Here is a 26335-nt window from a genome sequence, read left to right as displayed (position 1 = left end):
CTCAAATAGAGTGCAAACTATTTCAATTTAATTTTAGTTTCCCATGCGCCATTAATTTTTTATTTTTATTTGCAATTAATATTGTTATATACAATAAAATGTAACATTGTGTTAAGAGTTAAAACTATATGTTGCGAGTATTTCAATCAATGTGCATTCATTTGTTGGCTAGAATTTCAAATTTAATGCCATGCTCATGCTTCTCCAGCTCACTAATTAGGCTGGTCTTTGAAAATGCGGCACCTGGTGGAAGTACACCGCCGTTGCCTGGCATTTTGTTGCTTTCCCGGAGAATGGTAACCGCTGTTGAAAGCAGGGCAACACATGTGGAGCCATAGCCAGGATTTGGACCCGAAACTCTGACCATAAGAGTTTTTGTGGGCGGCTCCGTGTACTGATCTGTGCTTTCGGCCAAGCGCTGCGAGCTGGGCCAGCCTGTCGCTTTCATGGTCATCTTGAAGTAGCTACGTTCCATTCGTGACTCACTAGGACCTTCAGGTGAGACGAAACCACCAGAGAAGAAGCTCGGATACTTGAGCAATAAGGTGCGTCCGAACTCAAATTTAGCCATCAGAGCAAAGATGGTCGCAAACAGAGCCACGAAAATGGCTGCCAGCCATGAAGAGAATCCAATATAGGCGTGCATTTGTACCGGACGTTTCTTCTCGGTGTCATAGAGAAAACGCTGTGAACGCATCACCACCGAGCGATCCGAGCCTGGAAACGGCAGACACACTTTGTTTATTTCTCTGGAACGGAATATCAACGGGCGATGCTTCAAAATGGGGAAGAACTTGGGCAGACGTTCCGGATAAAGTTTCTGCCGTATGCCACGCAGTTCGTCAGCGTGGGCCAGCCCATAGACAGCGCTCTGCCAGGTGCCAGTGTTGATTCCTGCCTTGCTGTCAGATGCATTCTTTTCGTCCTTGACTCCACTGACCAAAAACGTCTCCACAGAATTGACGACGCCATCGAAATTCTTCTCTACAAACACAATGCCCATATCAGCGGGTATGGAATCGAAGCCGCATGCGCTGATCACATAGACGCCACGCTCCTTAGCCAGCTCGTTGTACTTCAGTTGCATGGTTTCCATATACTGTGGCTCGCCACTAACATCCACGTGATGGGTGCCAGCGTTGATGCAGGCACGAACCACATTTTCACCGAAGAAGCGGTATGGACCCGCGGTATTGACAACGATGCGACAGGACTTGGCCATATTTAGCAAAGAGGCCTCATCGTTGACATCGGCAATAAAAATGGGCGTCTGCGACAGATCCTTTTTGGCCTTGGCGCCCATCTCCTTCAGCACCTCCTGAAGTTTCGCCCGATTGCGTCCGGCTATGCCCCATTTCAAGTCCTTTAGCACGGATACCGCCTCGTAGACCGTGTATTTACCTGTGAAGCCTGAAGCTCCAAATATGATCACATCTAAGCGCTCTGTGGCCATTTTTTCGTTTTTCTTTTTTCAAGGTCAAAAAAAAAATAAATAAATGCGTCAACTAGCAGGAACAGTGTGTTATCAGAATTCTCTGCACTCGGAGGTTGCTAAAAGTAAGAACTTTGAACTATCATCATTGTCATTGATTGTTTAAGCAAGCAGCAGCGAAAGTACGAGAAACTTACCAAACTCACTATATTGATAGACTTCTGAAAATGTACTTTGCACGTAGGTATGTAATCATATCTACGTTGCAATTAAGTGGTCAATTATAAGTGAAGGCGGGGGTTGCGTGCGCTTCAAACTGAAAACAGTAATTTTCACTTGTCGCATTTGATCATCAGGCAAGTGAATAATCGAATCAGTTCGATAGTCAACTGGAATGTAAATAAAACAATAAAAAAATTATTATTTATAAAAATTAATTTTTTACTAGGTATTACAAAAATTGAAATCAAATTATTATTACGTAGTTCTTTTTTATAATTTGCATTGTATAGTCATGTTTTTTAAACATAATTTTATAAAAACGAATATTAATCTGTTGCTTCGCGCCGCTTCTTGCATCCTGCAAATCAAACACAATTTGTCACGGAACTTTATCGATATGTTGTTTATTTTGTTTAGCGATAGTTGGCAACAAACGGTACAAACATGGCAAGCAGAATAAATTTATAAGAATTTGCTCCAAATGAACAATCCGCGAGATCATTTGCATTGCAGCAGAAGAGGCTGTACCTACACTACGAATAGAGCATATAACTTGGAACGTCACGAACGGAACCATGATAAGGGGAAGGTGCCAATATCGCAGTGCCAGCCATGTCCGCACTGCACATATGCCGCTGGATCTCTGCACAACTTGATGCGTCACATAAGTAAGAAGCATACAGGATCTGTCAAGACACAGCTACAAGTGATAACCACTCAACCAGCGCAGTCACCACTAACACTCGCTGAGAAACAGAATGAACAGAATGTCACACAGACGCTCATGTCAAATGTGACATCAAGTCCCGAGCCGAAGCAGACTGTGAAACAGTCAGTGGAAGAACCGGAAGTGGATGCGTCGCTTTGGCTTTGGACGACGCCGCAGCAACAAGAAAAGAATTTTATTAAACGTAGTGGCCTCAAAGGCGAATGCAAGATATTAGAGCGTAGCGTCAATCTGTTTAAGTATGTCCAAATTTTAGGACACATGTATACATAAATAGGTATTCAATTAACAGCTAATTTATTTCCTAAGATTATACGCATTGGTTCAAGCGCGAGGCGGAGCTCTTGATGTGGACGAATGGGATGATGTTGCAGCAGCATTGAGTCTGCCTCCTGGATCCGGCTGCAATGTTGGTGTTAAATATATGGAGGTGTTGTTCGAATTTGAGAAGAAAGAGGAAGAACGCTTACAGGAATGCCAAATTGTGCCGGGTGTGCCGCCTTGGTGGGACGACGGCGATTTGATTAGCGACGATGTGTGTTGCGCATCCGAAGGCAAAGTGTTAGGCCATTGGTGGAAAGATATGAATCGACCTTTTATAACTGTACAAAATGCTATTATTAAATTGATTTACGATAAGTATTATAGTAATCACTTAAGCAACAGCAAACCGTTTCAACGGTTTTGCGTAAAAGACTCTTGGCTGCGAGCCACAATGTTGAATTATCAAGAGCTAAAGTATCAACTACATCTCAGACATAGTTCTGCTTCGTGACTGTATAATTTTATAAATTGTAGTGTTATTCTTAATTTATGTAATATATATTTGACTAGATATCAAAAATGGCGCCCTAGAGATATTTAATTTTCATAGATTCAAAACAAAGTGAAGTTGGCGGCGTGCTTATTTGTATGAGACATTTACAAGCATCACGTTAATCAAGTAAGATATCGATATATTAAACGAATATTCGTTGTGTACTCAACACAATACATATTCACCATGCTACTACCAGCTCGATAGATTTCTACCATCTCTGGAATATCGAATTCATGAATCGCGCACAACATTGTGAATTCTGTTTTAAAGCTGGAAGGTCGTATGTGCGCAAAAATCGGTGGGCTAAGTGATTTTCAAAAGTAACTGAAAATACAGAAAAGTTTAAATTGCAATTGTTTAAACTTTACACGACATCGAACTGTTTGTTAAAATTAAAATTAATCTGTTTGCGTGCGTGTTTAAAGTCAGTTAATTTTTGAGCATATTTGGGAAGCAGGACTGCGCAAAAAAGAAGAAGCATTTCGTGATTGGCGGCTGGTCGTTTGAGTGTGTGCGTGTTTCTCTCTTTGTGCCTGTGTGTGTGTATGTGTATGTAAGCGGCTGTGCGACGTGAGAGCAAAAGGAGAATTCGCAAGATAGAAGAGCCAAGAAGCGGCGTGTGAATCACGAGTAAGTGAGAGAGCACAAACTGAATCACATCAGAATTTATTGTTGGCATCTTTAGAAAGATACAAAAAAAAAAGCCGAAAAACCAAAAGCACACACACACAAAATATAAATATATAAAGTAAAGTAAAATACAAAATATAGAAAAACTAATTGAGAAGCAGCAGCTGCATCAGAATGGAACACGAGGATAACGCGCACTTCGATTTCTTGCAAAATCGTCTCGCGGAGAGTCTGCAAAACGCTGGCAGCGCCGGCAACGCTGCAGACGTCGTTGCTGCTGAGTTGGTACCCAGCATTGGCCCCAAGTCTGATGAGCACGATGACGACGAAGAATGGAAGTACATAAAAGAAGTGCAGCAGAGCGAAAAGCAACAACAACAACAGCAGCAACACCAATTCTACGGCGAAAAGTTTAGCGACGCTGACGTTGACGTCGCTTTTGGCGTTGGCGTCGGCAATGGTATTGGTATTGGTGTTGGCAACGGCAATGGCAACGGCATCGGCAGCGCAGTCGGCAGCAACAGCGACGCGTATATGTCGCTTGGCATGGACTTGAGCCTGGGCAATGGCGTTGGCAGCGCAGCCGGCTTCAGGGCAGCTGCTGCCGTTGAAGAAGAAGAGGACGTCGAGGTGATTAAACATGATGGCGACTTTTCAAGCAACTCCAATACGACCACAACATCGACCACGGGCGAAGTCGAGGCACAGCCTAAGGAGACGCCGTTGCCAAAACCAGAGCAATTGCGCCAAGAAGACGACATTGATGTGGATGTGGATGAGGATGAGCCCAGCTCAGTAGCAACCACCTATGGCACGAGCAGCCTGAGCGAACAACAACAGGAGCCAGAGCAATTGACTAACGATGCTCCCGCAGATCAGTTTGACAACAAGGAAAATGTTCATCCCACGGGCCAAGATCAGGCCGATTTAGATCTCGAAGTGGAGGCGCACTCGCAACTAAATCCTAATGCCGTCGAGTTCGTGCCGCACTTTGGCTCTCAGCCTGTCTCGCCGCCACCCAGTGAGCAGCCACTTCAGGCCCTGGGACGCCAACTGCTGGTGGTTGGGGATGATTTGGTCGCGGAAAGCCCACGCAAGGGTGTACGCGACTGCAACATGGACACCATTGCAGTGCCCGATGAATGTGAGTTCGACACTGGGGCCGATAAGCGTCCGCATGAACTGGAGCAGGAGGATGACACGTTCCCCGCTGAAGTTGAGCTGCAGAATGGCAGTGAGGCTTACCAGCAGGTGGAGCAGCAGCACATCGATCATGGACCCGAGACTAGCGTTGACTTGGATGCCGATTTGGAGCTGTCAGAGCCACAGAACGGAACAGAAACAGATTTCGTGGCTCCCCAGCTGCAGGACGATATCATGAAGCAGTCTATCTATGACGACTCCAATTCGAATGCCCCCATTGAGGACATTCTCAACTCGGTGCAGCCGCTGCCCCAGCACACGCTCGGCGATGAGCCGCTCAAGGAGAAGGAGCTGCTCAATGTGGAGGAGAAGGAGCTTGTTTCGCAATCTCCATCCATTGAGGAGCTAAATCAGCATCAAAATCAGCTGATTGATCCCATGCAGGCCTCATTCTATCTGGAGCACACTTCCAGCGATGCCTTCGCTCAACAGGCCCCCGATCACGACCAGAGTCTTTTGCTGGACACGAGTGCACCGTTCAGTCCTCTGGCTGATGAGCCGGCCGTGACAGCCACAACACTTGAGCTCCAGCCTGAACAGGCAGACATTGTGGACATTACCCCATCTCCGCTCTCCTCTTCCACCGAAGAGAAGCATCTTGTTGAGGAAACGAAGGAGCAGCAGCAGCCCGAATCCTACTTACTGTCGGACAACATAGAGAAAGAATTCAATGTCGGTGCTCCGCGTCAGGTAAGAGCACATCAAATCTAGAGATCTACTATTATTTAATTAAGATATTTAATATGAATTGGAGCACTACATAAAATAGCATTCGCTGAATATCATTCTCATTAATCGTTGTTTGTTTAGGAAATAGAATCATTATCATTAATCTTTAAGTGGAGCTTCTATTATAAATGAACATTAAATGAATTTCATTCTCATTAATCGTTATGTTTGGTTAGAGAATGCAACTAAGTTCTATTTTAAAATAATTTTAGTTTATAATAAGAAGTGCCTACGTAAATAACTTATTTGCCATCCATTGTGCCGAACTCCGATAAGAATACATATATTTTTATATTTTAATTGATATATTCTTGATGTATTTCCTAAAGCACTTCTAACAGCAAGTTTTAATTGTTGTTAAATTAGGGAATTCAATTAAGTGCGCTTCTTAAATAAGAATATCTTCTAATAAGAATTGTCAAAAAAACTCAATGTAACTTTCTAACCATTTTCTAAACTTCATAAAGAATTGTTAAGGAAAAGAATGTAAAATCCAGCCATTTGCTAAATTAACTTAACTAAATTGATAATACATATATTTTTATATTTCAATCCATACATTCTTGATATATTTCATTTAACACGTCTCTAATAACATTTATATGGGGATGTCGTCTGAGGATTGCGTTTGATATACAAAATCACTGAATATTATTCTTGTTGAGCTCCAATAAGAATACATATAGCTATGTTTGATTTTTATAAATATTTGATATATTTCTGTATATACAATATAGTTTATACTAACATTTGTAAGCATTCAATTAATTTGGATGACGTGAAATGACATCGAGCCGCGCCCATCCCTTGATTCCAATTGCATGACTCATTCTCGAACTTTACGTATTTGTCAAAAATGTCTTAATGCACTCGTCATTTGTCCTGCACCCTGAGTCGTGTGTCCAGTGTGTGTGTGTGTGCGTGTTTGTGTGTGTGTGGCTTTGTCAGTGTGTTTCCGCAGTGTTTCCTGGTTGTTGTCGACCGTTCCATATGCATGTCCTTGCCATGTGCCTAACTGTTCACCTGGCCCACGAGAAATCATTAAATTTGTTGGTATACTTCATTGTTTCTGTGTGCACACACAGCTGTCTGCCTCTGCATGCATTTCGGCGTTTCTCTCTTCTCGATTTTTCTCGTTTCGCGCTCTCAATGCCTCCCATTCTCTCTCTCTCTTTCTCTTCAAGAGCTAATGCAATTTTACAACGTCAGCGCAGCGCTGGGGTGTGTTCCGTTAACTCGCTCGCTATGCTACGCTCCTTTTTTCCTCTCTCTCTCTCTTACTTTCTACTCGTTTCCGTTCTGGCACACTCAACAGGACACGCAAGTGCTTTTCATATGTGTGTGTGTGTTTGTGTGTGAGGTGTTTGGTGGCAAAGTTTAAGCGGCTCTTGGGTGGGGTTCTCATTATTACAATGCTGGCATATACACATAGATGTATGTATGTATGTGTGTGCGTACTTTAAACTCCATTTTTAAATAATTAAGGGCAAACCAAGGGTTGTTGCTGTGTTATTTGTATTGTCTTTTTGCTTATGCCACTTCCTCTCTTTATTGCGGCTTTTGTATAGCAGCGACACTTTATGCTGTTGACCTCTTGGCTCTAAGATAAAATATTATTGTCGCCATTTGTTGGCCACTTGGTTGTCTGTTGGTATTATCTGTTATTGTTGCTGCCACCGTGTTATATGTTTTGCTTTGCGTTTGTTTTTGTTATTCTTGTTGCATGTTGTTGGTATTTGATTTCCGTTCCAATTGGATATATTTTGCTGCTAGCGCTGAGCAGCTTGCGGTCAACGATTCGCTTTTATGCATTTCTTGTATAAGTGTGTCTGTGCAAGAGTGAGAGCGTCTGGCACAACTCCCAAAACTTCAAATCGGTCTCTGGCTGTGGCGTTCTCCCCACAGTCTGCAATCTGCATGACCAGCACTAACAACAACAGTAGCAATAGCAGACAACAACAACAACTTCGGCAAGAGTGGCAACCTTTTCGCTTGGTTGCAAATTCCAGCTCCAATGCACACAAACACGCACACATACAGCCGTACATACATGTATGCAAGCACAAACACACAGACACAGCTTTCATAATTACACAAGCGCTTGGGTTCACTTAATTGGGTCATATACGGTTTTCGCTTGCATGGCACATACAGACACACTCACACATACATATACAATTTTTTTTATGATTTTTGTATATGCTTTGTCTTGCACCGCCGCCGCTGCCGTCGCTGCCGACACTGCTGCTGCTGCTGCAGTCGGCGCAACTGCTGCTGGGTATTGTTTGAGTTGCTATCGAACTTCCTGTGGGAGTTTCGTTGTGTGTATAATTTACGCCTGTAACAAAACGCTTTCTTCATGCTTCCAACTCCAACACACTCCCCCTGCTCTGTCTCAGCCCCATTGACGTTTTCGTTTTCGCCGTTTTTTTATCAACATGATTTGTGTCTGTTTCTTATTTGTTTTTACATATTTCGCTGTATTTTAGCCAAACAAATAAATCGGACACGCAAAGCTATATTCATTTACATGGTGAAAATTTATTTTTCTCGTGTCTGACACAAATTTTATTTTGTTTATTTGCCGTTGTCAACATCGAGTCGAGCTATCAGAATACAAAAAGCAATTAACATTGCAGACAGCCTGTCTCCAATTGGAACCACGGCGAATTCGTTAACGCAAAACGGCTTTTATCACAAACTATGTAAAGTGGCAGACTAGGTGCAAGCGGCGCTGTTAAGTTTCTCGCTGTTAAATAACAGCGATAATCGAGTGATCAATTTTGTTGACTAATCAAACAGATTTTTTGCAAGCGCATTTAAGCTTGCACGTTCTGTGTCGCTACATTATCACCAATTCTAATTATAATTTTTAACGGCGTTATTCAGGCGACGAAATACCTACATTTATATAGGTCTATATACATATATATTTATATTTATACACAAGTCTGTTCTTTAGGTGCATTTCAATTCTAGAGCACAGACAAAAACAAGCTGATAGTAGAATTCACGCGTCTGTAGTATGACTCAGTCAATGGGACCTTCGCTCGCTAGTTTCCCACACATTATCCATAAAACTATTGAAAAAAAAAATATATATACATTTTATTGTTTTTAGTTTTATTTTATTTGCGGCTGTTTTTGCTGTCTGTTTGATACTTTCGCCACAATTCGCATGACATTTGTTTAAACTTGTGTGTTTAATTAAAATTTATACAATTTGCATAAATTAGCATAGCCATAACAATGCAAATTCCTTTTATTATTACGATTTTTTTCTGACAATTGATGGATGCCTACAAAACAAAAACAAACAGAATTTTTTATTGTAATTGAGCCATCCATTCATATATTTAAAGCAGCGCATCACACATGTCTGATGCGACAATAAAATATTACAAAAGTATTGTACAAACGGAGGTTGCTTTTTCAGATATATATGTAATATATATATTTTTTTTAAATCTCTTTTTATTTCGTTTTGTATTTAACCGTAAGTTATATAAAACTCGTATAAACAAGCCAAATAATGTTTATAGATAACAGAGTTATAAATTACTAGTATTTTCGAGCGTTTTATGGCCAGTAACTAATACAAATGTCTTACATTTGTATACACACATATACACTTATATATTTGCATTCATCTACCTAAAAAGAAAGTTTTCTGCAGATGTAAATTAACATGTTAGTTAAATCTCTGTTAATATGCATAGCATGAACTTAACAGTGAAATGTTAGGGTACTTTTGTTGCAACGAAAAATTTGTGCCAATAAATTGGTTTCACAAATTGCACGTGAAAGATAACAATAATAATAGCAACAACAACAACAACCACAGCAGCAACTTAATATAGGTGCATCAGCTTTGTAATTAAGTCTGAAAATCCATTAAGATTATTAACTCAATTAAAATTGCTTGCTTCTTCGCAAATTTTATTTTTTGCAATTTGCTCTACAAACACACACACACACACACACATATTGCTTTCTGTTGCTTGTTGTTGGCTTTTCTGTAAGCGCCACTTTTGTTGTTGTTATTGTCGGCGTTGCATGCAGCTTGGGCAACGGGTGGTCCAATTCGAGCTCGATGTAAGCGCATTTGGCGTCGACGCCAATCCTACGCCCAGCCTCGTCTGCCCACACGGACAAGTGCTTAGAGATACAGATACGACTAGCCATCGCTGTCTCTTTCACTCTTTATCTCTGGGTGTGTGTGTGTGTAAGGAGTGTGCTTATACATATCTTGTCTGCCCACCTAAGTACGAAAGTACGAGATATATATGTAGCCCGACTTACGCCCAAAATCAGCCTAAAAGCAAAAATATAAAAAATAAGTAAAACAAAAAAAAAAAAAAAGTCAGGCGTCAGACGAGAGTTGGTAAATAATGTACGAGAGTTGGCCAACTGTGCCTAAGTATGTGTGTGTGAGTGTGTCGGTGTCGGTGTGTGTGCAAAACGAGTTTCATTTTGCGGTCTCTCAACAAGGAGGAGGCCCCAAAAGCCAAAAGCAGAACAATTGCGAGACGACGGCGACGGCCAGAAATCTTGCTGCAATATGATTGCTATTGCCATTGTGTGGGTTGACTGAAGTCTGATTGCCAAAATGGTAAGAGCACACGTCTGAAGATGTTGCAGAAGCTGAGGAAGATGTGGCTGTGGCTGTAGCTGGAGTCATGCCACTTGAAGCCGTTTGGCGGCGTCTAATTGCACCATTTTACATTTTGCAGTTCAAAAGAAATGAGGCTCGGTGGCAACGGCAGCAGCAGCGACAGCGGCGGCAGCTGCAGCATCAGTTGAAGTACTTTTTATCTTGCAGATACAATATCTCATTTTGCATGCGGCTGTCTTTGCTGCAATCGCATGGCCTTTCTTCCCCTCTCCTTTCTCTCTTGCTTGCTTGCTCTCTTTATATGTCTTGTTATATGCGTTATCTAAATTTACATTTGCCATATGGGTCTGTATGTATGTATATATTCTATATGTATATATATTATGTGTATATGTATGTACCCCATAATGTATATGTGTATATTTGCATTTTGTAGGCGACACTTTCGCTTGTTTCTCTCGCACTTGTAGATGCTTTTTATATGTCTTGTATTTCTCTTCTTTTTTTTTTGCTTCCTGCTTCTTCATTTGCAATTTATGCATGTTCTCCCCATTTACGAGTTCAAATTTTATTTTTAAAATTCAAACCCTGTGCCAAGTTCAATAGCTTCTCACAAAAAAAAAAAAAAGAGACAATCTGAAAAACTGAAAAAATATGTAAAAATAATTACTAAAATGGGCGACAAAATGCCGCAATGCATTTTGTGGCCCCTGCAGCGTTGACGGCTGACTGCTGTACGAGAGCTGCAGCTCTCCCGCCCTTCCCCCCCTCTGTGCCCCCTTTGCCTGGAACCGAGGACGGACGATCCGGGCCCCTGGTCATATAAATAGGCTTTAATCGCTGTTGCTGGGGTGTCACAGCCAAGTGCTCCAAAAGTGTTTTTAATTGAAAGCCATTTTGGTGCTGGCCAGATTTGCACATTGCACACGATCCCTGGCTGCTTCCAGTAGGTGATCCATCGCCAGGGTCCCAACCAACGGGTTTAGCTCCAGCAGCTCTGTCGTTGTCGTTGTCTTTGCTGTCGCTCGCTCTGTCAAGTTGGATGAATGTGCCGCAGGAGCTAAACCAAGACGATGTCCAGCAATTTACCTAACGTTAGGCTATTTGTATATTTAATAGGAATTGTGCGTCCCGGACAGCCATTTAGGAGATGTGCTTAAGGCTTCCAACGATTCATGTAGTGCAGTTACTTTAAAGTGACTAACAGGAGTGGACTAGCTATCAAGAGTTTTAAGACTGACTTTTATTTTCTTGGAATACGGAAAAGATAAGGAAGTTCCTTTTAAATTAAAATAAATTAACTCAAATGAAAAAGACTATCAAGATCAAATGTTCAGTCAAAAAAGTTGGTTTAATAATAATTTAATATTAATTTAGAGTTATATTGAAGAATATCAAGATTAATATCTAATTTTCAGTTATATTCTTTTGTAATATTGACAATATTAAATTTTATTTCAAGCTAAACTGAACTATATGATCTTAAATTATGTATAGGAATGTAAAATTTTTGAGTAAAGAATAATATTTTGGAATACTGAAAACATTCAATTTCCTGTTAAACTAAAATTAAGTAAATGAATTTGAAATATGTCGAACAATATCATTACAAAATTTTCATTTAACAAATTAAAGCGCTTTGTAACTGATATTACTTTAGATACTTATCTAATATGACGTATTCATTTCATATGGCACTTTAGATATTCGCATAATAATATGACTAATTTAGATGACAACACCATAATGAGCTCATGCCAGCAACAATTTGAAGTATTTAATCACCAGATATGGATCGCTAAGAACTTGGGAATTTAGTGTTTGGCTAGCAGTTAAAATTCAATTAATCATAGTCGAGCCAGCGAGCATTCCTTGATAAAAATTCAGCTATGATATAGTGGGAATGGAAAGAAAGCAGCTCTAATTTTAGTCGACTTATTTAGCGAAATACCTTGCGAAAGCCACACACACACACACAGGTGAATTTCTGCTCGTGGGGGGAAAGGCGAGTATCTATTAGTTGTGAAATATTCGCCATAAATATGGCGAACTGTTGACTTCCGTCCAGCCAGAGGTTCTTATAGGCTTTAAAGCTCGGCTCATGTTGGCCATAAAAATTATACACACACACACACACATACACAAGTATGAAGAATTGTGCAAAAATTTCTAGGAATGATGAATATGACGTGGAACCGGTTCTGTCGCACAGCTCAACATGCAGGTCAATTTAGTTTAATTAATCGTAAAAAAACGTAAAACGAAACGTAACAAACAAACAAAAAATGGTGAAGACTACGTAGAGCCGAAGATAAAATATTCTTACAATATGTGCTAAATAACATCAAAACTTATCATATAATTTACGGGGTATTTCGCATAAGTAAATAGAATAATACAAAATTGCAAAATAATAAATGTAAAAAATCGTAATAAAGCGGAGTATAACAGATAATATTTGTAATTATGATAAATAAAACAGTTTCAAATATAGTTACTAATAAATTACAATAGAATATATGCTTCATTGGATAGAAATGATCAATTATTTCACCCAATCTAGTTCGATATATTTTGCACTATGCTTCTACTGTAGATCATTTTGATCTATGATCATTAGACTGGTAAACATTATTATTAATAACTTAGTTATTATTAGTATTACAGTTTTATAAATGGTTTAAATGTCTATACCCAGAATTATTGTTATTCTGCGTATAGAATAAATTGCAACTACAATACAAAGACGAATTCTTTCGAATAATCTAGTTCAATTCAGTATTTCGACTCATTTGTTCTGTTATAATCTCTGTCATTCCTATTATATGTTATATATATTGTCATGAACTCTTAATACTCTCGACGAGCGTGGCAACGAAAGAGAAATAACCGTTCGTCAAATAATATAATGGGCGTCTCGCCCATCGGCAGGCTGTGAAAAATATGGGCAAGGCATTGACAGTGTTGAGAGAGTTTTTGCAGCACTAAACTAACTGCCTTTCAAATTGTCCAGAGCTGATTGCATTTGGTTTGCTGCAATTGCTGGATTTGGCCAAGAGTGTGTAAAGCACTTAGCCGAAAGACAACGGCCACTACAGAGCGAGCGAGAGGGAGAGGGAGACTCTGGCCATTAGCCGCCGTCAGGCATTTGCCCAGCCTTTGTCTGCCGCGGGGCACGGCCAATGTTAAAGAACTCATAAAGCAAGAGGAAGAAGAAGAAGACGAAGAAGAATACTACAACGAAGTAGTGGTAATCGTGGCTCTATGGGAAGGCCTTTCGAGAGGGGGCCCGTCTCGAGTCCAAGTCGTGTTGCCAAACCGAAACAATGTTCGTGTGTATCAGCAGCAGCAGTATCTAACATGGCCAGGTGTTTTTGTTTTTCTCTTCTATTTTTTTTTTTTTTTTTTATTACCATTACCATTACCATTTGCGCTATTAACAATTTCTTTTGGCCTGTAAAACAGCCGTGGCCAGCCCCTATACTAAGTATTGAAGTCTGTGTATATCACAATCTGCACTATTATGAAGTTTTTCCACATGCGTCTTGGCGTTTTAGTCTATCCATCTTGGTTTGGCTAATTCACTTTGCCGCCGCGTGAGTCAGCCAACAATCAGCTAACTTGGCCAACAAAAGCAGTCAATTTCATGGCAACGGCCGCCACCATTCTAATGTATCTATATATTTATGGTAATATATATATATGTCTAACCATTCATGTCGCTCACTTGCAATGTGGTCTAGTGGTCTGGGCTAGCCACTCGTGGCCAAGTCATATTGTAATTGTATCTTTTGGTTCTTTCGTGCTCTACGTATCCGTTGGATACTTTCACGAAAGCGCAGCTGAATCTGCTTCATGTCGGCGCGCTAATATGCTTTTGTCTTTTCTTTTCGCTTGTTGCATTTCTTCTCTCTATCTATATATACATATATATAAATATCTTTATATATATATGTGTAATGAACTTTCTGCAGTCTCAAACGAACGGCTTTGATATTGTGGCCGCATCTTTATCACCATTGCCAATGGATTTATGAGCGCGCTTCGATAACCGAAAGGGGCAATAAGCACCATTCATTGCCCCTTTCTGAGCGGGCCTTTCACTCAAGCAGAACGCCTTTAACTTTTCTATGGGCACATTGAAGCGCTTCCCAATTCTCAATTCCCAATTATCTGCTAGTCGTTTAAATAATAAATTTAACACAGGCCCAAAAGCAACTTCCTCCTATAGACTGCTCCAGTCAAATTAATTGAATGAAACTCTTAAACATTTTAAATTAAATGATGCCCGCCTACCGGGACTCATGAGGGGGCGAGTACATGAACAAGGCGAAACTATGCTGTCTCTCTTCTCTCGCAGAAACAAGAAATTGTTTATTGGGTCTACACAATAAAACAAACTCTCGTATAATTACTTTTATGACCTTTCAGAAGATTTATTCATATGGGGTATAAAATGTTTAAACTTGAATTTTACGACTTTGGCTTAACTTCAAATCAAAGTCTTAGTTTCAATATTTTTGGCATTCAATTAAAAATCCAATAGAAATTCGTAATAAATCACAAAATGCTATAAATGTATCTTTGTGGTTTAATCTATTCCTATATAAGATCTTGCTGTATAATGCTCAACTTTAATTCAAAGTCTGTAGTAAATATTTGTATGTTGCAAGTTTTGTCTTGCGGTTTCTGTAGCAAATTACAATGGATATTTTCTCATATTTATTTTGGACAAGCCTTTCACAAATTTTCCCCGACAAAGACAAACAGTCAATCTGCATATAACGAGAAAAGGCCCCCGAAACCCAACCGCAGAACAAACGACGTGGCCCAGCTTGTTCATCATCATCATCATTACCATCAGAAACATCGTCATCATCATCATCATCGTCGTCATCAACTTTACAAGCAACTGACGACAACTTCGCGTTGGGCTTTTCTTTTGAAACCTGCGAAAAGTCTGAAAAATAAACTCTCAAGAGCCCAAAAAGCAGCGGCGCGAAATAAAACTTAATTAACTTTCTATTCTTTTGGTTTGTTAGATACCCTTGCAAAGAGTATAGCAATTTTTAAGTGCAATTTGTAACATTTTATTGAAAGTTTGAAGATTACGCGTTTGCTTCTGCACATGGAAACAATTTTGTCATAGTTAGTATAATACAGGTCAGGCGAGAGATCAGGAGACTAACAATCTTTTCGGACTAATTATTCAATATATATGAGAAGCTCTAAAGACAAGAACAAGAAATCTTATACATTAATATATTTCATTCATTAGTTTTGAGTAACCCAAACTAAAAGAAATTCACAATATTATTTTCATATATCCTATATAGCTATATATATTTATTTAGAATATCAAAATAATTTTGCAAAATATTTTGAAGAAGTGAAAACTTATTAAGGATATATAATATAATTTTTATGAATTTTATTATGAACGAGTTGTATTTATAGGTTTTCGTATAGTATATATCTCTATATATACTTACATATAGATAAGTAATCATGGAAATATATAAGAAGTTCAATTTTGTGTAGGGTTAAAGAGCTGGAAATTGTAGTATAGTGTCATAAAGTTTTTGATAGAAAAATCTAGGTTTACTGTAAATGCAAGCCATATGTTTGTAAGAGTATTAAGTATTTATTGTGCCAAAAATAGCTTGTGCTTCTTTGTTACACTGTACTTTTTCTTGGCTTGCAACATTTGCTTGCGTGCCACGTTAGCTGTGCGCTGCCATTGGTGACTTTGGCCCCAGTGAATTGCTTTTGACGGGCTACTTCATAGCGTCGCACCATCATAAATATCATCTATATAACGTGGTTTCGCAAAATTTCTGGTAGTTGCTGTTGGGTCTGCTCCATTTTTTCACCATTTTGCCTCGTCTTGTTTGCGAAAATCTGTTGCCATGGCCATTTGCCGGTTTTCCTACACAATTCGCGCTGTATCTGTTTTTTTTATTGCTTATTAATTCTTTCATTAATGGCGTCGCCATAATTCATTGAGTCGGGTTGAGTTGAGTTGAGTTGAGTGAGTTGGCGTAACTGTCGCAGCTCTATTCACTAATTGCCCATACTACGTATGCTTCTGGCTTTCCCGGTCTGTTGGCCAACTGTGCCCAATTGATAGGAATTCGTCGCTGACTAAGCAATATATATCTTATTTGTAGTGAGGGCAAAAAGAAAAAACAAAACAAAAGAAATTAAATTAAATAAATAATATAGAGCTGCATTTTTCTAGGCTTGTATCATTTCCGCTCGACGAACAAAAGTTTAAAGGAAAAATCAATTATAAATAAGAAGAAATAATAATGCAAAGAAGCAAAACACACACAAAGGGCGCCCCCTGGCGTTGGTTTCATGCCTCAGCTGCATCACCTTTTTATATTTTTTGTTGAATATGTAGAAAAATAATGAAAATAGCATAAAATTGTGCATTAATCAACATCGGGAGATTAATGATGTGCAGCATGAGCTGCTACCAAAAAAAGAAAGAAGCAGAAAGAAACAAAAAACCATATTGTTAGGCTGCTAACATTGGCAACATGTTGCGTGCTGCAGTTGCATGTGGCGCGCAGTCAGTGCGCTGCCTCTGCTGCTGTTGCTTGCCACACACTACTCAGCGATTTCAACATCATTAGCATTATGTACCAAGAGTAACAGTTACTGTAACAGTAACAGAGCAGCGCACAGTGCTTATTATGATTGCACAGTTAAGTAGCCACAACACAACAGTAGCGGCAGCAAAAAAGAGATTACAATATAACAGCGGCTGAGCAAGAGAAGGAGCGACAGAGAGAGAGAGAGTGCAGTTTGCATATGCTCATTGAATAGTTTTTGGCTCCTTTGCCTGTGTCAACTACATTGAGTGTGTGCCTGCCCAACGAGTTATAAATAGAAATTACATAGACGCACATTATTTTATTTGCATGTTTATTGTGCCTTTTGGTATGTGTGATTGTGTTTGTATTTCTGTTTCTGTTTGCCTATGTTGATGAGAAGTCTTTTGCTGTCGCTTAATTTGGCATTGTTTTTGTAGTTTGTGGTCGCTGTCTTTTGCCGCCGCCCAAGCGCGTGCTTACTCATTGCTGCGCTGCCTCGCAGTCATCTCTTTCTCTCTACGCATTATTGAGCATTTAGCTATTTTATTGTTATTATAATGTGCATAATGTAAGTGTGCGTATGGCCAAAATCAGTTGGACCCTGCCGCTGCTGCCAACTAACTGCATGCCATATTTGTATGCGCTTAATGGCCACTGTCGTCTGTTTGGCTGTTTGGTTGCCCAGTTTGGTTTTCTAACGAGCTATATACATCCATATGTGAGACGGAGACGACAACACAAAATCGACGTGAACCGACGACTCAATACAAGTGATTTGTTGGCTTTGCGCAAAATTTGCGACTCTATAAATTGTCTTTGCATGTTGTCTGCTCTGTGTGCCATTTCGGATACGTTGAAAATTTATAGGCCGCCCCAAACGCCACCTGCCCCTGGTCATAGCTTACCACATCGCCCCATGGGCAGCCGAAATGCAAATGTGCGCCATCTGTTGAACTTGATTTGTATGTGCTGTTATTGTTATTGTTGCTGATGTTGTTGTTGTTTATGGCACAATTTTGATTCTGATTTTCAGCAATTTGCACGGCCACACACAAAACAAGAACGAGCGCACAAGCACAACTCTCCCCAAACGTGCTGCTGATCTTGTTCACCTTGCCTCGCTCTACTCTTCCCATTCACACTCTTCTGCCCTCTTTCGCTCTGTCCATAGTTGACGTCAACGCCTGGCAACGCTCGTGCAATTTCTTCTTTTGCTGCGCACTTTTCACAATTATCATCAGTATTAAAATTCGCCGTGTGTGTGCAAATGTATGTGTGTATGCGTGTGTGTATGTGAGAAGTGGAGACTGAAAATGTTGATGTCATCGTTGCGTTTTGTTTTGCTTTGTTATTGTTTTTTTTTTTGGTGTGTGCAAAAGCAACCAAGAAAGAGAGACAAGCAGAAACAAACACACGTACATGTATATGTGTGCGTGTGTGTGTACACACATAATTCACCCACGAACAACGAAGGCCCCCTTCAATGAATAAGTATCGTCCATTGTTATAGTGCCTTCTGACTAGATGTGCCCGGCGCCGTTGCTTGTCTTGAGTGTCAAAATCATTTGTCAATAATAGAAGAAATCATGCACTTAACTATGAAACCTAAATGCAAACACGCACACATATACACATACACACACAACCCACACACACAATAGGAGCTGGCAAAAATTGGTTATTTTGCACAAGAGCAAAACAAGTCTGAACGTTTAGCACAAAAGCAGACCGGCCGGCCGGCAAAGTTGCCAGCGACGCGACGTTGCCAGCCCGTTCGAGGCTGACGCATTATTCGACTGATAAAATGCCAAAGAGCCATAGTGCTTGGGGGAGCGATAGAGAAAGGGAGAGAAGAGAAAGAGATTGTGTGAAATGCAGGTTATTTATAAACGGCAATTGGCATTGCATAATTTAATGCTAGCAATGATTAATGAATTAATGAATTCTTTGGGTTGTCGCTGACGAATGAATCATCTGAGCGCAGAAGCTGACTAAGCTGCGATTTAACCGGTTCACTTTTCTTTGTTTCTTTACCTTAGTTTCATTTTGATTTCAACTTTTTCGGCTTCAGCTCACTTTTAGCCCCATTACGCTTGAGCAACAAAAGAAAGCCAGCAATTGCTAGCGAGTGGGCCAAAAGTGGGCAGCAAAACCGACAAAACACCGGCAACAGCGGCCCCAACTAGTGGCATTTGCTGGTCAATGACATTTTAAAGCGGCCACAACTGCGACTGCGACTGCGACCGCGACGGTGACGTCGGCAGCGACTGCGTTTGGCGCTGCTGCGATTGCTGTGGTGTTGCGTAGCTAGCTAGAAGAAAAGTGCCGGAAAAAATGTTAACGCTACATTTGTACCCTGTTGGACAGCGCCGCCAAAACTAATGCCGAGTCACACTACACGACGCTTCCTGCCATCTGACTTTTTACTTGCTGTGTTAAGTGTGTGCGTTTGTCGTCGTACTATGTCATCGCTCTTTGCTGTAGTTTCTTTTCGCTGCTGTTGTTGTTGTAGTTGCTGCTGCTGCTGCGGCTGCTGGCAATGGCGGCAATTGTCATGACATTGCCAGCCGCTGCTGCTACGCGCTGCTTTCTCACTTTCACAAGTTCGCCCCAGCGCGGCTGATGTCATTATTATAATTTGTATGCATTAGTAATTCGAGTTGTTCTACATGTGTGAGTGTGTGTGCGTGAGTGTGTTTCTACACAACCCTCACAAGCATGCAGACACAGCTGACGAATAGCTAGCAGAATCTGCTATCTGTTTTTGCTATGGCTCGTGCCTCATTCGAGGGATGTTGCACTGCGCCTTGCACACGCTCTCTATTTGTCTTGCTCTCTCTCTCTCTCTCTCTATCTCACATACATATATCTCTGCTCAACTCCTGGAACAGCATTTCCAGCATTTCTTGCTTTTATTTTATAGCACGCTTCTTGGGGTCGGCTATTTGTTAGCAATATATACATATGTATGTATGTATAAATATTTTATATAATATTATATATACATATATTATAAGGAACAATGTTAAAGTTAACATTCGCATAAATGTTATCGTATGAAGTTCAGTAATTTCTGCAAATAGCAGACAATTGCAAACATTTAGAACATCCTTCAAGAATTAACTATTATTAGTGATTGATGAAATTTTTTTATTTTTAAGGAATTTATTTTTAATTTAATTCACATAATTGTATAAATAAGATGAGTTTAATCTAATTAATATATTAAGTTTACTGTAAATATTTTGATTATACATGTTCAAGATTTACTCGGAAACACACTGTTTAATGTATTTAAAAACGAGTGATGCATCCAATTGGTACTTATTCTATATATTTATAGTCGTCAACTATTTTTTGGGGTACAGGGGTATCTTTCGTTTATTGTGCTGGAAACTCATGCGGTTGGCTGCCTTATTTTCGCTGGTATTTGCCACGTCCATAAATACTTTTACTTATATAGTATATGGATATACATACATACATATGTGTATATATGTATATATATAACCGTTTGTACTTTGTGGTCGCTGCTATTTTTACAGCTTGCACTCAGAGCTCACTTGGTAAGGCGACAGACTGACAGGCTGGGGGAGGGGAGCGCAGCGAGCACAGACCAGAAGATATCATATATAACACCAGAAGTAACATTTTCTTGACGCTCAATTGCAAACAAGCTGAAAAACCAAAAAACAAAAACGAAGTGAGCACAAGAAGAAATAACAAATCTTTACCATATTTTTCCAACGCAAAGACCGAAAAACGAAGACATTTCCAGGGATTTTAGCTCTATGTGCCGGCTCATTGCATTTATCGATTTAACAGGGGACAGCGGGGCGTCAACCGAAGCAATGGGGGCAGGGGGAGGCCAGATGACGATGACGATGTCGATGTCGACATTGTCTGTGCGTGAAGAAGACGTCAGCCGAACAGCCAGACAGAGGCCAAATGCTGTTGCTGTTGCTGCTGCTTTTATTGTTGTTGTTATTGCTTAGTGCCTTTTGTTTTTGGGCAGCTTGTTGGTAGTCATCATTATCATCATAATCATCGCTATCATAATCTGCTAAGGGTATTAACATTTCAAATTTATTGAGCATGATGCATTCCAAGTGGTGCTTTGAGAGATTTGCTCATTTGTATTTACATATACATATATCAAGTTAATAATCCATAATTTTCTCCCTCTTTTGTATGTTGCAGGAGTATGCTGAATGGAATACAGCTACCGGCTATGGAGTCCACAGTGAGGAAGAATCTGCTCCAGCTAGTAATCCATTTGGCTTAGACGATGGATTGCAACAGCAGCCGCCTAAAGGCGAAACAAACTTTTCTGACTACGTGGAGGAAAAGTATTCGCAGCAACAGCAAGAGCAACCTGTGCAGAAGGAGCAACAGGAGCAGCAGTTCCAGGAGGAGACACAGCAGCAGCAACAGCAGTTCCAGGAGGAGTCTCAGGTGAACTTCCATGAAGAACAGAAACTGGACTTCCAGGAGGAGCAGCAACCGACCTTCCAGGAGGAGCAACAACAGAACTTCCAAGAAGAGCAGCAACAGCAATTCCAGGAGGAGCCTCAGTCGCACTTCCAAGAAGAACAGAAGCTGAACTTCCGGGAGGAGCAGCAACAGCCTTTCCAGGAGCAACAACACTTCCAGGATGAGCAGCTGCAGTACTTGCAGGATGAGCGACAGCAGCACTTGCAGGACTCGCAGCCGGTCTTCCAGGAGGAGGAGCAGCAGCAGCTGCAACAGCACGACGACTTCTTGGCTGCACAGCACGAGAAACAAGAGCCACACTTCCAGGAGGAGCTGCAGCAACAGGTGGCCGAACCAGCTTTCAAACAGGAGACCCAACCAAATTACAACGAACTACAACTGCAGGATGAACTCATCGAGGAGGAGGTGTCAGTGGCGCATCAGCTCAACGCCGAAGCTGCACCCTACACGAATGGTCTGAGCAGCGCTGAGACACCAGAGCCAACACCCGAAGCAAGCAACGTGGAGAAGGAGGCGGTTAAGCCAGTGGCGGAGCCTGAGCCAATTGTGGAACAGTCGATTCCTGCAGCTCCAGCTGCGGAACAGCCTGTCGAGTCTTTGCAGCAGCAGTCACCGGCTGTTGTCGCCAGTGAGCCAGCAGCTGTGGAACAGCCACTCGAGGCAGCACAGCCAGTCGAGGTGGCCCAACCTGCAGCTGCTGAAAAGCCTGCCGAGGAGACACCAGTGGCTGACATCGCCGTAGCTGCAGTGGCTGCTACAGCAGTGGCAGCTGCGGCTGGAGCAACCGTCGCAGCTGCCACTGCTGCCGCAGCCAAGCCCAAGGTCAAGGCTAGCCCCAGTGATGCACAGAAGAAGCCGGCTGCCGGCAAGGCCGGAGCACCTGCAGCGGCCAAGAAGCCCTCACCTGCGCCCATCACAAAGCGGACCACGGCGGGCTCCACAACTGCACGCCCACGCACAGCACCGGCTGCCGGCGCTGTCAAGTCCAGTGCTTCCACAACATCAACATCAACAACAACAACAACAACAGCCAAGACGAGCACCACAGCCGCACGCAAGCCACTGACGGCCAGCAATACGGCTGGCAAGCCGGCACCACGTACCACTCACAGCACCCTGACCAGCGCTCGCCCGGCCACCGCTCCGGCCAGCAAGACCGCTGGCAGCTTGAGCAAGACCGCTGTCAAGCCTGCCACCACGGCACGCTTCACTACCAGCACCACGAGCACAGCTACAGCCCGCAAGCCACCAAGCTCGACCACATGCAGCAATGGATCCGCCACAGCCGCCACTAAGTCGCGCCTGCAGGTGACGGCCAACAAGCCGGCCACCACTCCCAGCAGCCTGAGCGCCACTGGCGCCGCTGCCAAGCCGAAGACTCTCTCTCCGCGCAGCACCGTGTCCTCGACGCTGCGCAAGCCGCCGACCACCAGCACCACTGGCAGTTTGTCTGGGGCGCGCAGTCCCTCGAAGCCGCTGGCCAATGGCGTGGCCAAGTCGAGCAGCGCAGCCACTAGCACCACCAGCACCACGCGCATCAAGTCGGCCACTGCCAACGGCAGCGCTACCAGCAGCAGCACCACCACCACCACGACCATTACTAAGACTTTCACGGCGCGCCCAGCGCCCAAATTCACACACACGGCGCCGACCGGTGGTGCGAGCAGCGCGCGTCGCACCCAGCTGACCGTTGGCAGCGGCGCCACCACTGCTGCACAGCAGCGCAAGTCGTCGCCGTTGAAGAGTGCTTCCAGCTCGCCGCTGAAACCGAAAGCCAAAGAGATCGCTAAAACATCACCAGGTGCTGGCATGAGAATCAGGCGGCCAACGGGCACCACACCAGCCAAGGCGGCAGTGGGAGCAGATCCCGCAGAACCTGCAGCAGCAGCACCAGCAACAGCAGTTGACCCAGAGCCGACTCCTGCTGCCAATGGCTTGAAGGAGGCGGAAACTAAACTAGAACAGAATGGCCATGGCAATGGCTTGCACGATGCTCTGGAGGCAGCGCAGGAGGCATTGGAGCTACAGCCGCAGCAGCAGCAGAACCCAGAGGTGGCACTGCTGGATTTCTAGGCGGCGTCCGGCTGCAGCGCCGAAGATGAGTTGATCACTAATGGAGTTAAATAAAAAATGAAACTACTTTACTAATATTATAAACATATTATGAAAAAGTATTTTGCGCATGAAACTGCGAACAGCGAAATTTTGCGATCCCTCAGCCCCTCCTCTTCCATTTCCAAGTTGTGGCTCAGTGGAGCGTCCATTAATTTTTTAAATACAGATACACACACACAGACACATATAGATATATATATATATGTTTATGAACAGATATGCCCCCTTTCACAAACGCAAACGCGGGGGGCTCCGACATTATTTTGTGTGGCACAATTACGATTTTTCCAAGCCCAAAGTCGATTAGTGTTTTGTGCTATTTTGTTAAGGGTTTTCCTTTTGTGTGTGCTCGCTCGCTTCTTTTGCTCATTTGCATATTTTTGGTTTAATTTTTTACGTTTTTTACGTTTTTAAATATTATAATTGTTCCTCACGCTCTGCTTTTTTTTTCTCCATTTTTGTCTCATTTGTTTGCTCATGTATTAAACGAACAATTTTTATGTATCTATTTAAGTTGAAAACGAGAAAGAATCTTTGGAGCGCAAAAACGAAACGAAAAAAAAAAAAACAACACAAAAAACTAAAGGTGTTTTATAAGAACCATAAAAAAAATAAAAAAATAATAAGAAAATAACAAACAAAAAGAAAATATATATATATTAACACACTTGTATGAGAGTGTATGTGACAGAAAAAAAGAAAAACTTATAAATGTAGCTCGTAGTTGGCATTCTAACACGTAATATTTCAAATATCAAAACTAATCAACAAGAAAAAAAAAGAAAACAAAAATTTAGAAAAAAAAAAAACAAAAATAATCAAAGAAAAAAGCGCAGCTATCAAGAATATTTGATCAGCAAAATGCTGAACTGAACCACTGTGCGCTATAAAAAAATTTTGATGATAGAATTTTGATGTGTTTTTTACTGTCAACATTTTTAGGGTGCTTCCTTTAAGTGCACTCCCACACACACGCATACACACACATTGTATACGCCGCATATATACATTTATACGTTCCTCCAATTTACTTAAAACAAAAAGTTTGTAGTGTAGTGTTTGCAGCTCTTATCCCCCAGTGTTAGGACAAGACGAAATCTGAACGGAGAGCCCGGAGAGAGAGCGAAGAGTTACCCGAAATTTGATTTGTTTTTTAGACTATTCAAACACACAAACACACACACACATTTGATTTGTATTGTATTATTAATTTTTAATTTGTTAATTATGCAGCGAAAAGCACAAGCTGAACATTTAATGTAACTTTTGCACACTCTATACTTTATGTTTAAAACGATATTACCAATTAAAAATTACAAAAAAAAAAGAAAACCAACAAAAAAATCTCAAACAAAAACATTATACAATTCTTTTTATTTTGTTTTATTTACATTTATTTTGTTTTCTATTATTTATTTTTATTTGCAAAGAAAGTGCTTTAAATCCCTTATAGAGTTGATAGAGATAGAGAGGAGAGAGAGTTACCAAAAAAGCGTCAACGATTCGAATTTATTGTACGTACTTATAATATGCATTGAGATACCAATTTTGCCTGCTTTTTTGTACAAGTTTGAAAAGATTATTAGATTATTAAGTTGCTAGATTTGAAAGTTGGTCTATATATACTTTATATAGATATATATAAATGAAATTTACATTTACATTTACGTACGCATGCCTGACGCGCTCCGATTGCTATATATACAAACATACATCTACTTAAATAGTTAATAATCGTATTTATTCAATTTGCGTTATGGTTTGCATAGGTCCCGCCCCAGTGCCCTTCACTTTCGTTTGCCTTATTATAACTAAATTGCTAAGTCTAAAGCGTAAGCTAAATTATAATTACATTTATTGCTAAATACAAATATGGACAACAAATAAGTTGAAAGGAAAATTGAAAACAAAAAAAAAAAACTTAAGAAAAAATTAAATGAGTTATAGAGTTGTAGACCAAACGCCCTGCCCCGCCCCGCCCACTCTCCATTGACAACCCCCCCGACAAAACAAGACAACAACAACAAAAAACACTACCAACATTCACGGCCGTAATTTGTTAAGCTTGACTTGGCACTGACTCAAGTCCCGTCAAGTTCAGAGAGAGAGACTGATCCAAGTGATTCATTCACTGGGCCAATAGTTGCCGTTTTGCATCGGGCTTTGGGGCAGGGTCGCTGTGTCTGGGCCCGTTTACCGTTAGCTGTCTGATTGTTTGCCAGACGATATCAAATCGAATCAGCATTTTTGAAGCATTTATACTAACTGGGTTGCAGACAAACTGAAAGAAAGTACTATATGGCATATGGTATATCCAAAAAGAAAAACAAAAAAGAACGACTTATATACGTAGCTCTAAATATTATCCATTAAAAATAAATATATATTTAAATGTACTATTAACAAGTTGATAACAACAGAAATACTATTATTATCAATATACATTAAAACATATTATCAAAATATACAAGAGAAACGCATTAACTGATACTGATCGTATGCCTATAACTATGGCACATTGCATTACATACATACATACATACTCGTACATCAAATATCAAGTCAACAAGTACATATTGTGAACGTGTAGCAGCAAATGGATAAACCAATTTGGAATCGAACCGATATTGCAAAACAACAATTTATTACTAATAAATGTTAAATATACAAAATCAACTAAAGTTCAAAACTGATATTTTCTTGCGGGATTTGGGTAGAGTTTAACTATAGCATTATATTAAATATA

General features: G+C 41.0%; 3 protein-coding genes across 6 annotated transcripts; 2 read left to right on the top strand and 1 right to left on the bottom strand.

Annotated features, from left to right (window-relative positions):
- Nucleotides 1–26: 26 nt before the first annotated feature.
- LOC6573905 (saccharopine dehydrogenase-like oxidoreductase) lies at nucleotides 27–1774 on the bottom strand. 3 transcript variants are annotated; one of them, XM_015167166.3, is made up of 2 exons: nucleotides 1630–1774; nucleotides 27–1571 (listed from the first exon to the last, which is right to left on the bottom strand). In XM_015167166.3, exon 2 carries the CDS (start codon nucleotides 1451–1453, stop codon nucleotides 158–160), a length of 1296 nt encoding a protein of 431 aa, XP_015022652.2. In that variant the 5' UTR covers nucleotides 1454–1571; nucleotides 1630–1774; the 3' UTR covers nucleotides 27–157. The 3 variants fall into 3 exon arrangements, with proteins under 3 accessions (XP_015022652.2, XP_015022653.2, XP_001999964.2); XM_015167167.3 differs by having other exon boundaries at nucleotides 27–1564; XM_001999928.4 differs by having other exon boundaries at nucleotides 27–1551.
- Nucleotides 1775–2051: 277 nt separating this feature from the next.
- On the top strand, nucleotides 2052–3225 carry LOC6573904. 2 transcript variants are annotated; one of them, XM_001999927.4, is made up of 2 exons: nucleotides 2052–2620; nucleotides 2691–3225. In XM_001999927.4, exons 1-2 carry the CDS (start codon nucleotides 2136–2138, stop codon nucleotides 3154–3156), a joined length of 951 nt encoding a protein of 316 aa, XP_001999963.2. In that variant the 5' UTR covers nucleotides 2052–2135; the 3' UTR covers nucleotides 3157–3225. The 2 variants fall into 2 exon arrangements, with proteins under 2 accessions (XP_001999963.2, XP_043864285.1); XM_044008350.1 differs by having other exon boundaries at nucleotides 2674–3225.
- Nucleotides 3226–3449: 224 nt separating this feature from the next.
- On the top strand, nucleotides 3450–24102 carry LOC6573902 (205 kDa microtubule-associated protein). Its single transcript, XM_001999925.4, has 2 exons — nucleotides 3450–5724; nucleotides 21181–24102. The coding sequence occupies exons 1-2, from the start codon at nucleotides 4006–4008 to the stop codon at nucleotides 23545–23547; spliced, it is 4086 nt and encodes a 1361-aa protein (XP_001999961.3). The 5' UTR covers nucleotides 3450–4005; the 3' UTR covers nucleotides 23548–24102.
- The last annotated feature ends 2233 nt before the right edge of the window (nucleotides 24103–26335 follow it).

Source organism: Drosophila mojavensis, unplaced genomic scaffold (genome assembly GCF_018153725.1).
Source record: "Drosophila mojavensis isolate 15081-1352.22 unplaced genomic scaffold, ASM1815372v1 contig_277, whole genome shotgun sequence".
NCBI lineage: Eukaryota > Metazoa > Arthropoda > Insecta > Diptera > Drosophilidae > Drosophila > Drosophila mojavensis.
The sequence above is the reverse complement of the archived record's forward strand: the minus strand, read 5'-3'. Positions and strand labels throughout refer to the sequence as shown.

What these genes read in the sequence shown, in the direction of transcription:
- LOC6573905 (XM_015167166.3), bottom strand. Translation starts at nt 1,453, where the DNA reads ATGGCCACAGAGCGCTTAGATGTGATCATATTTGGAGCTTCAGGCTTC.
- LOC6573904 (XM_001999927.4), top strand. Translation starts at nt 2,136, where the DNA reads ATGAACAATCCGCGAGATCATTTGCATTGCAGCAGAAGAGGCTGTACC. An exon ending in CGTAGCGTCAATCTGTTTAA is followed by an intron (nt 2,621 to 2,690) that starts GTATGTCCAAAT and finishes TTATTTCCTAAG; the next exon opens with ATTATACGCATTGGTTCAAG.
- LOC6573902 (XM_001999925.4), top strand. Translation starts at nt 4,006, where the DNA reads ATGGAACACGAGGATAACGCGCACTTCGATTTCTTGCAAAATCGTCTC. An exon ending in ATGTCGGTGCTCCGCGTCAG is followed by an intron (nt 5,725 to 21,180) that starts GTAAGAGCACAT and finishes TGTATGTTGCAG; the next exon opens with GAGTATGCTGAATGGAATAC.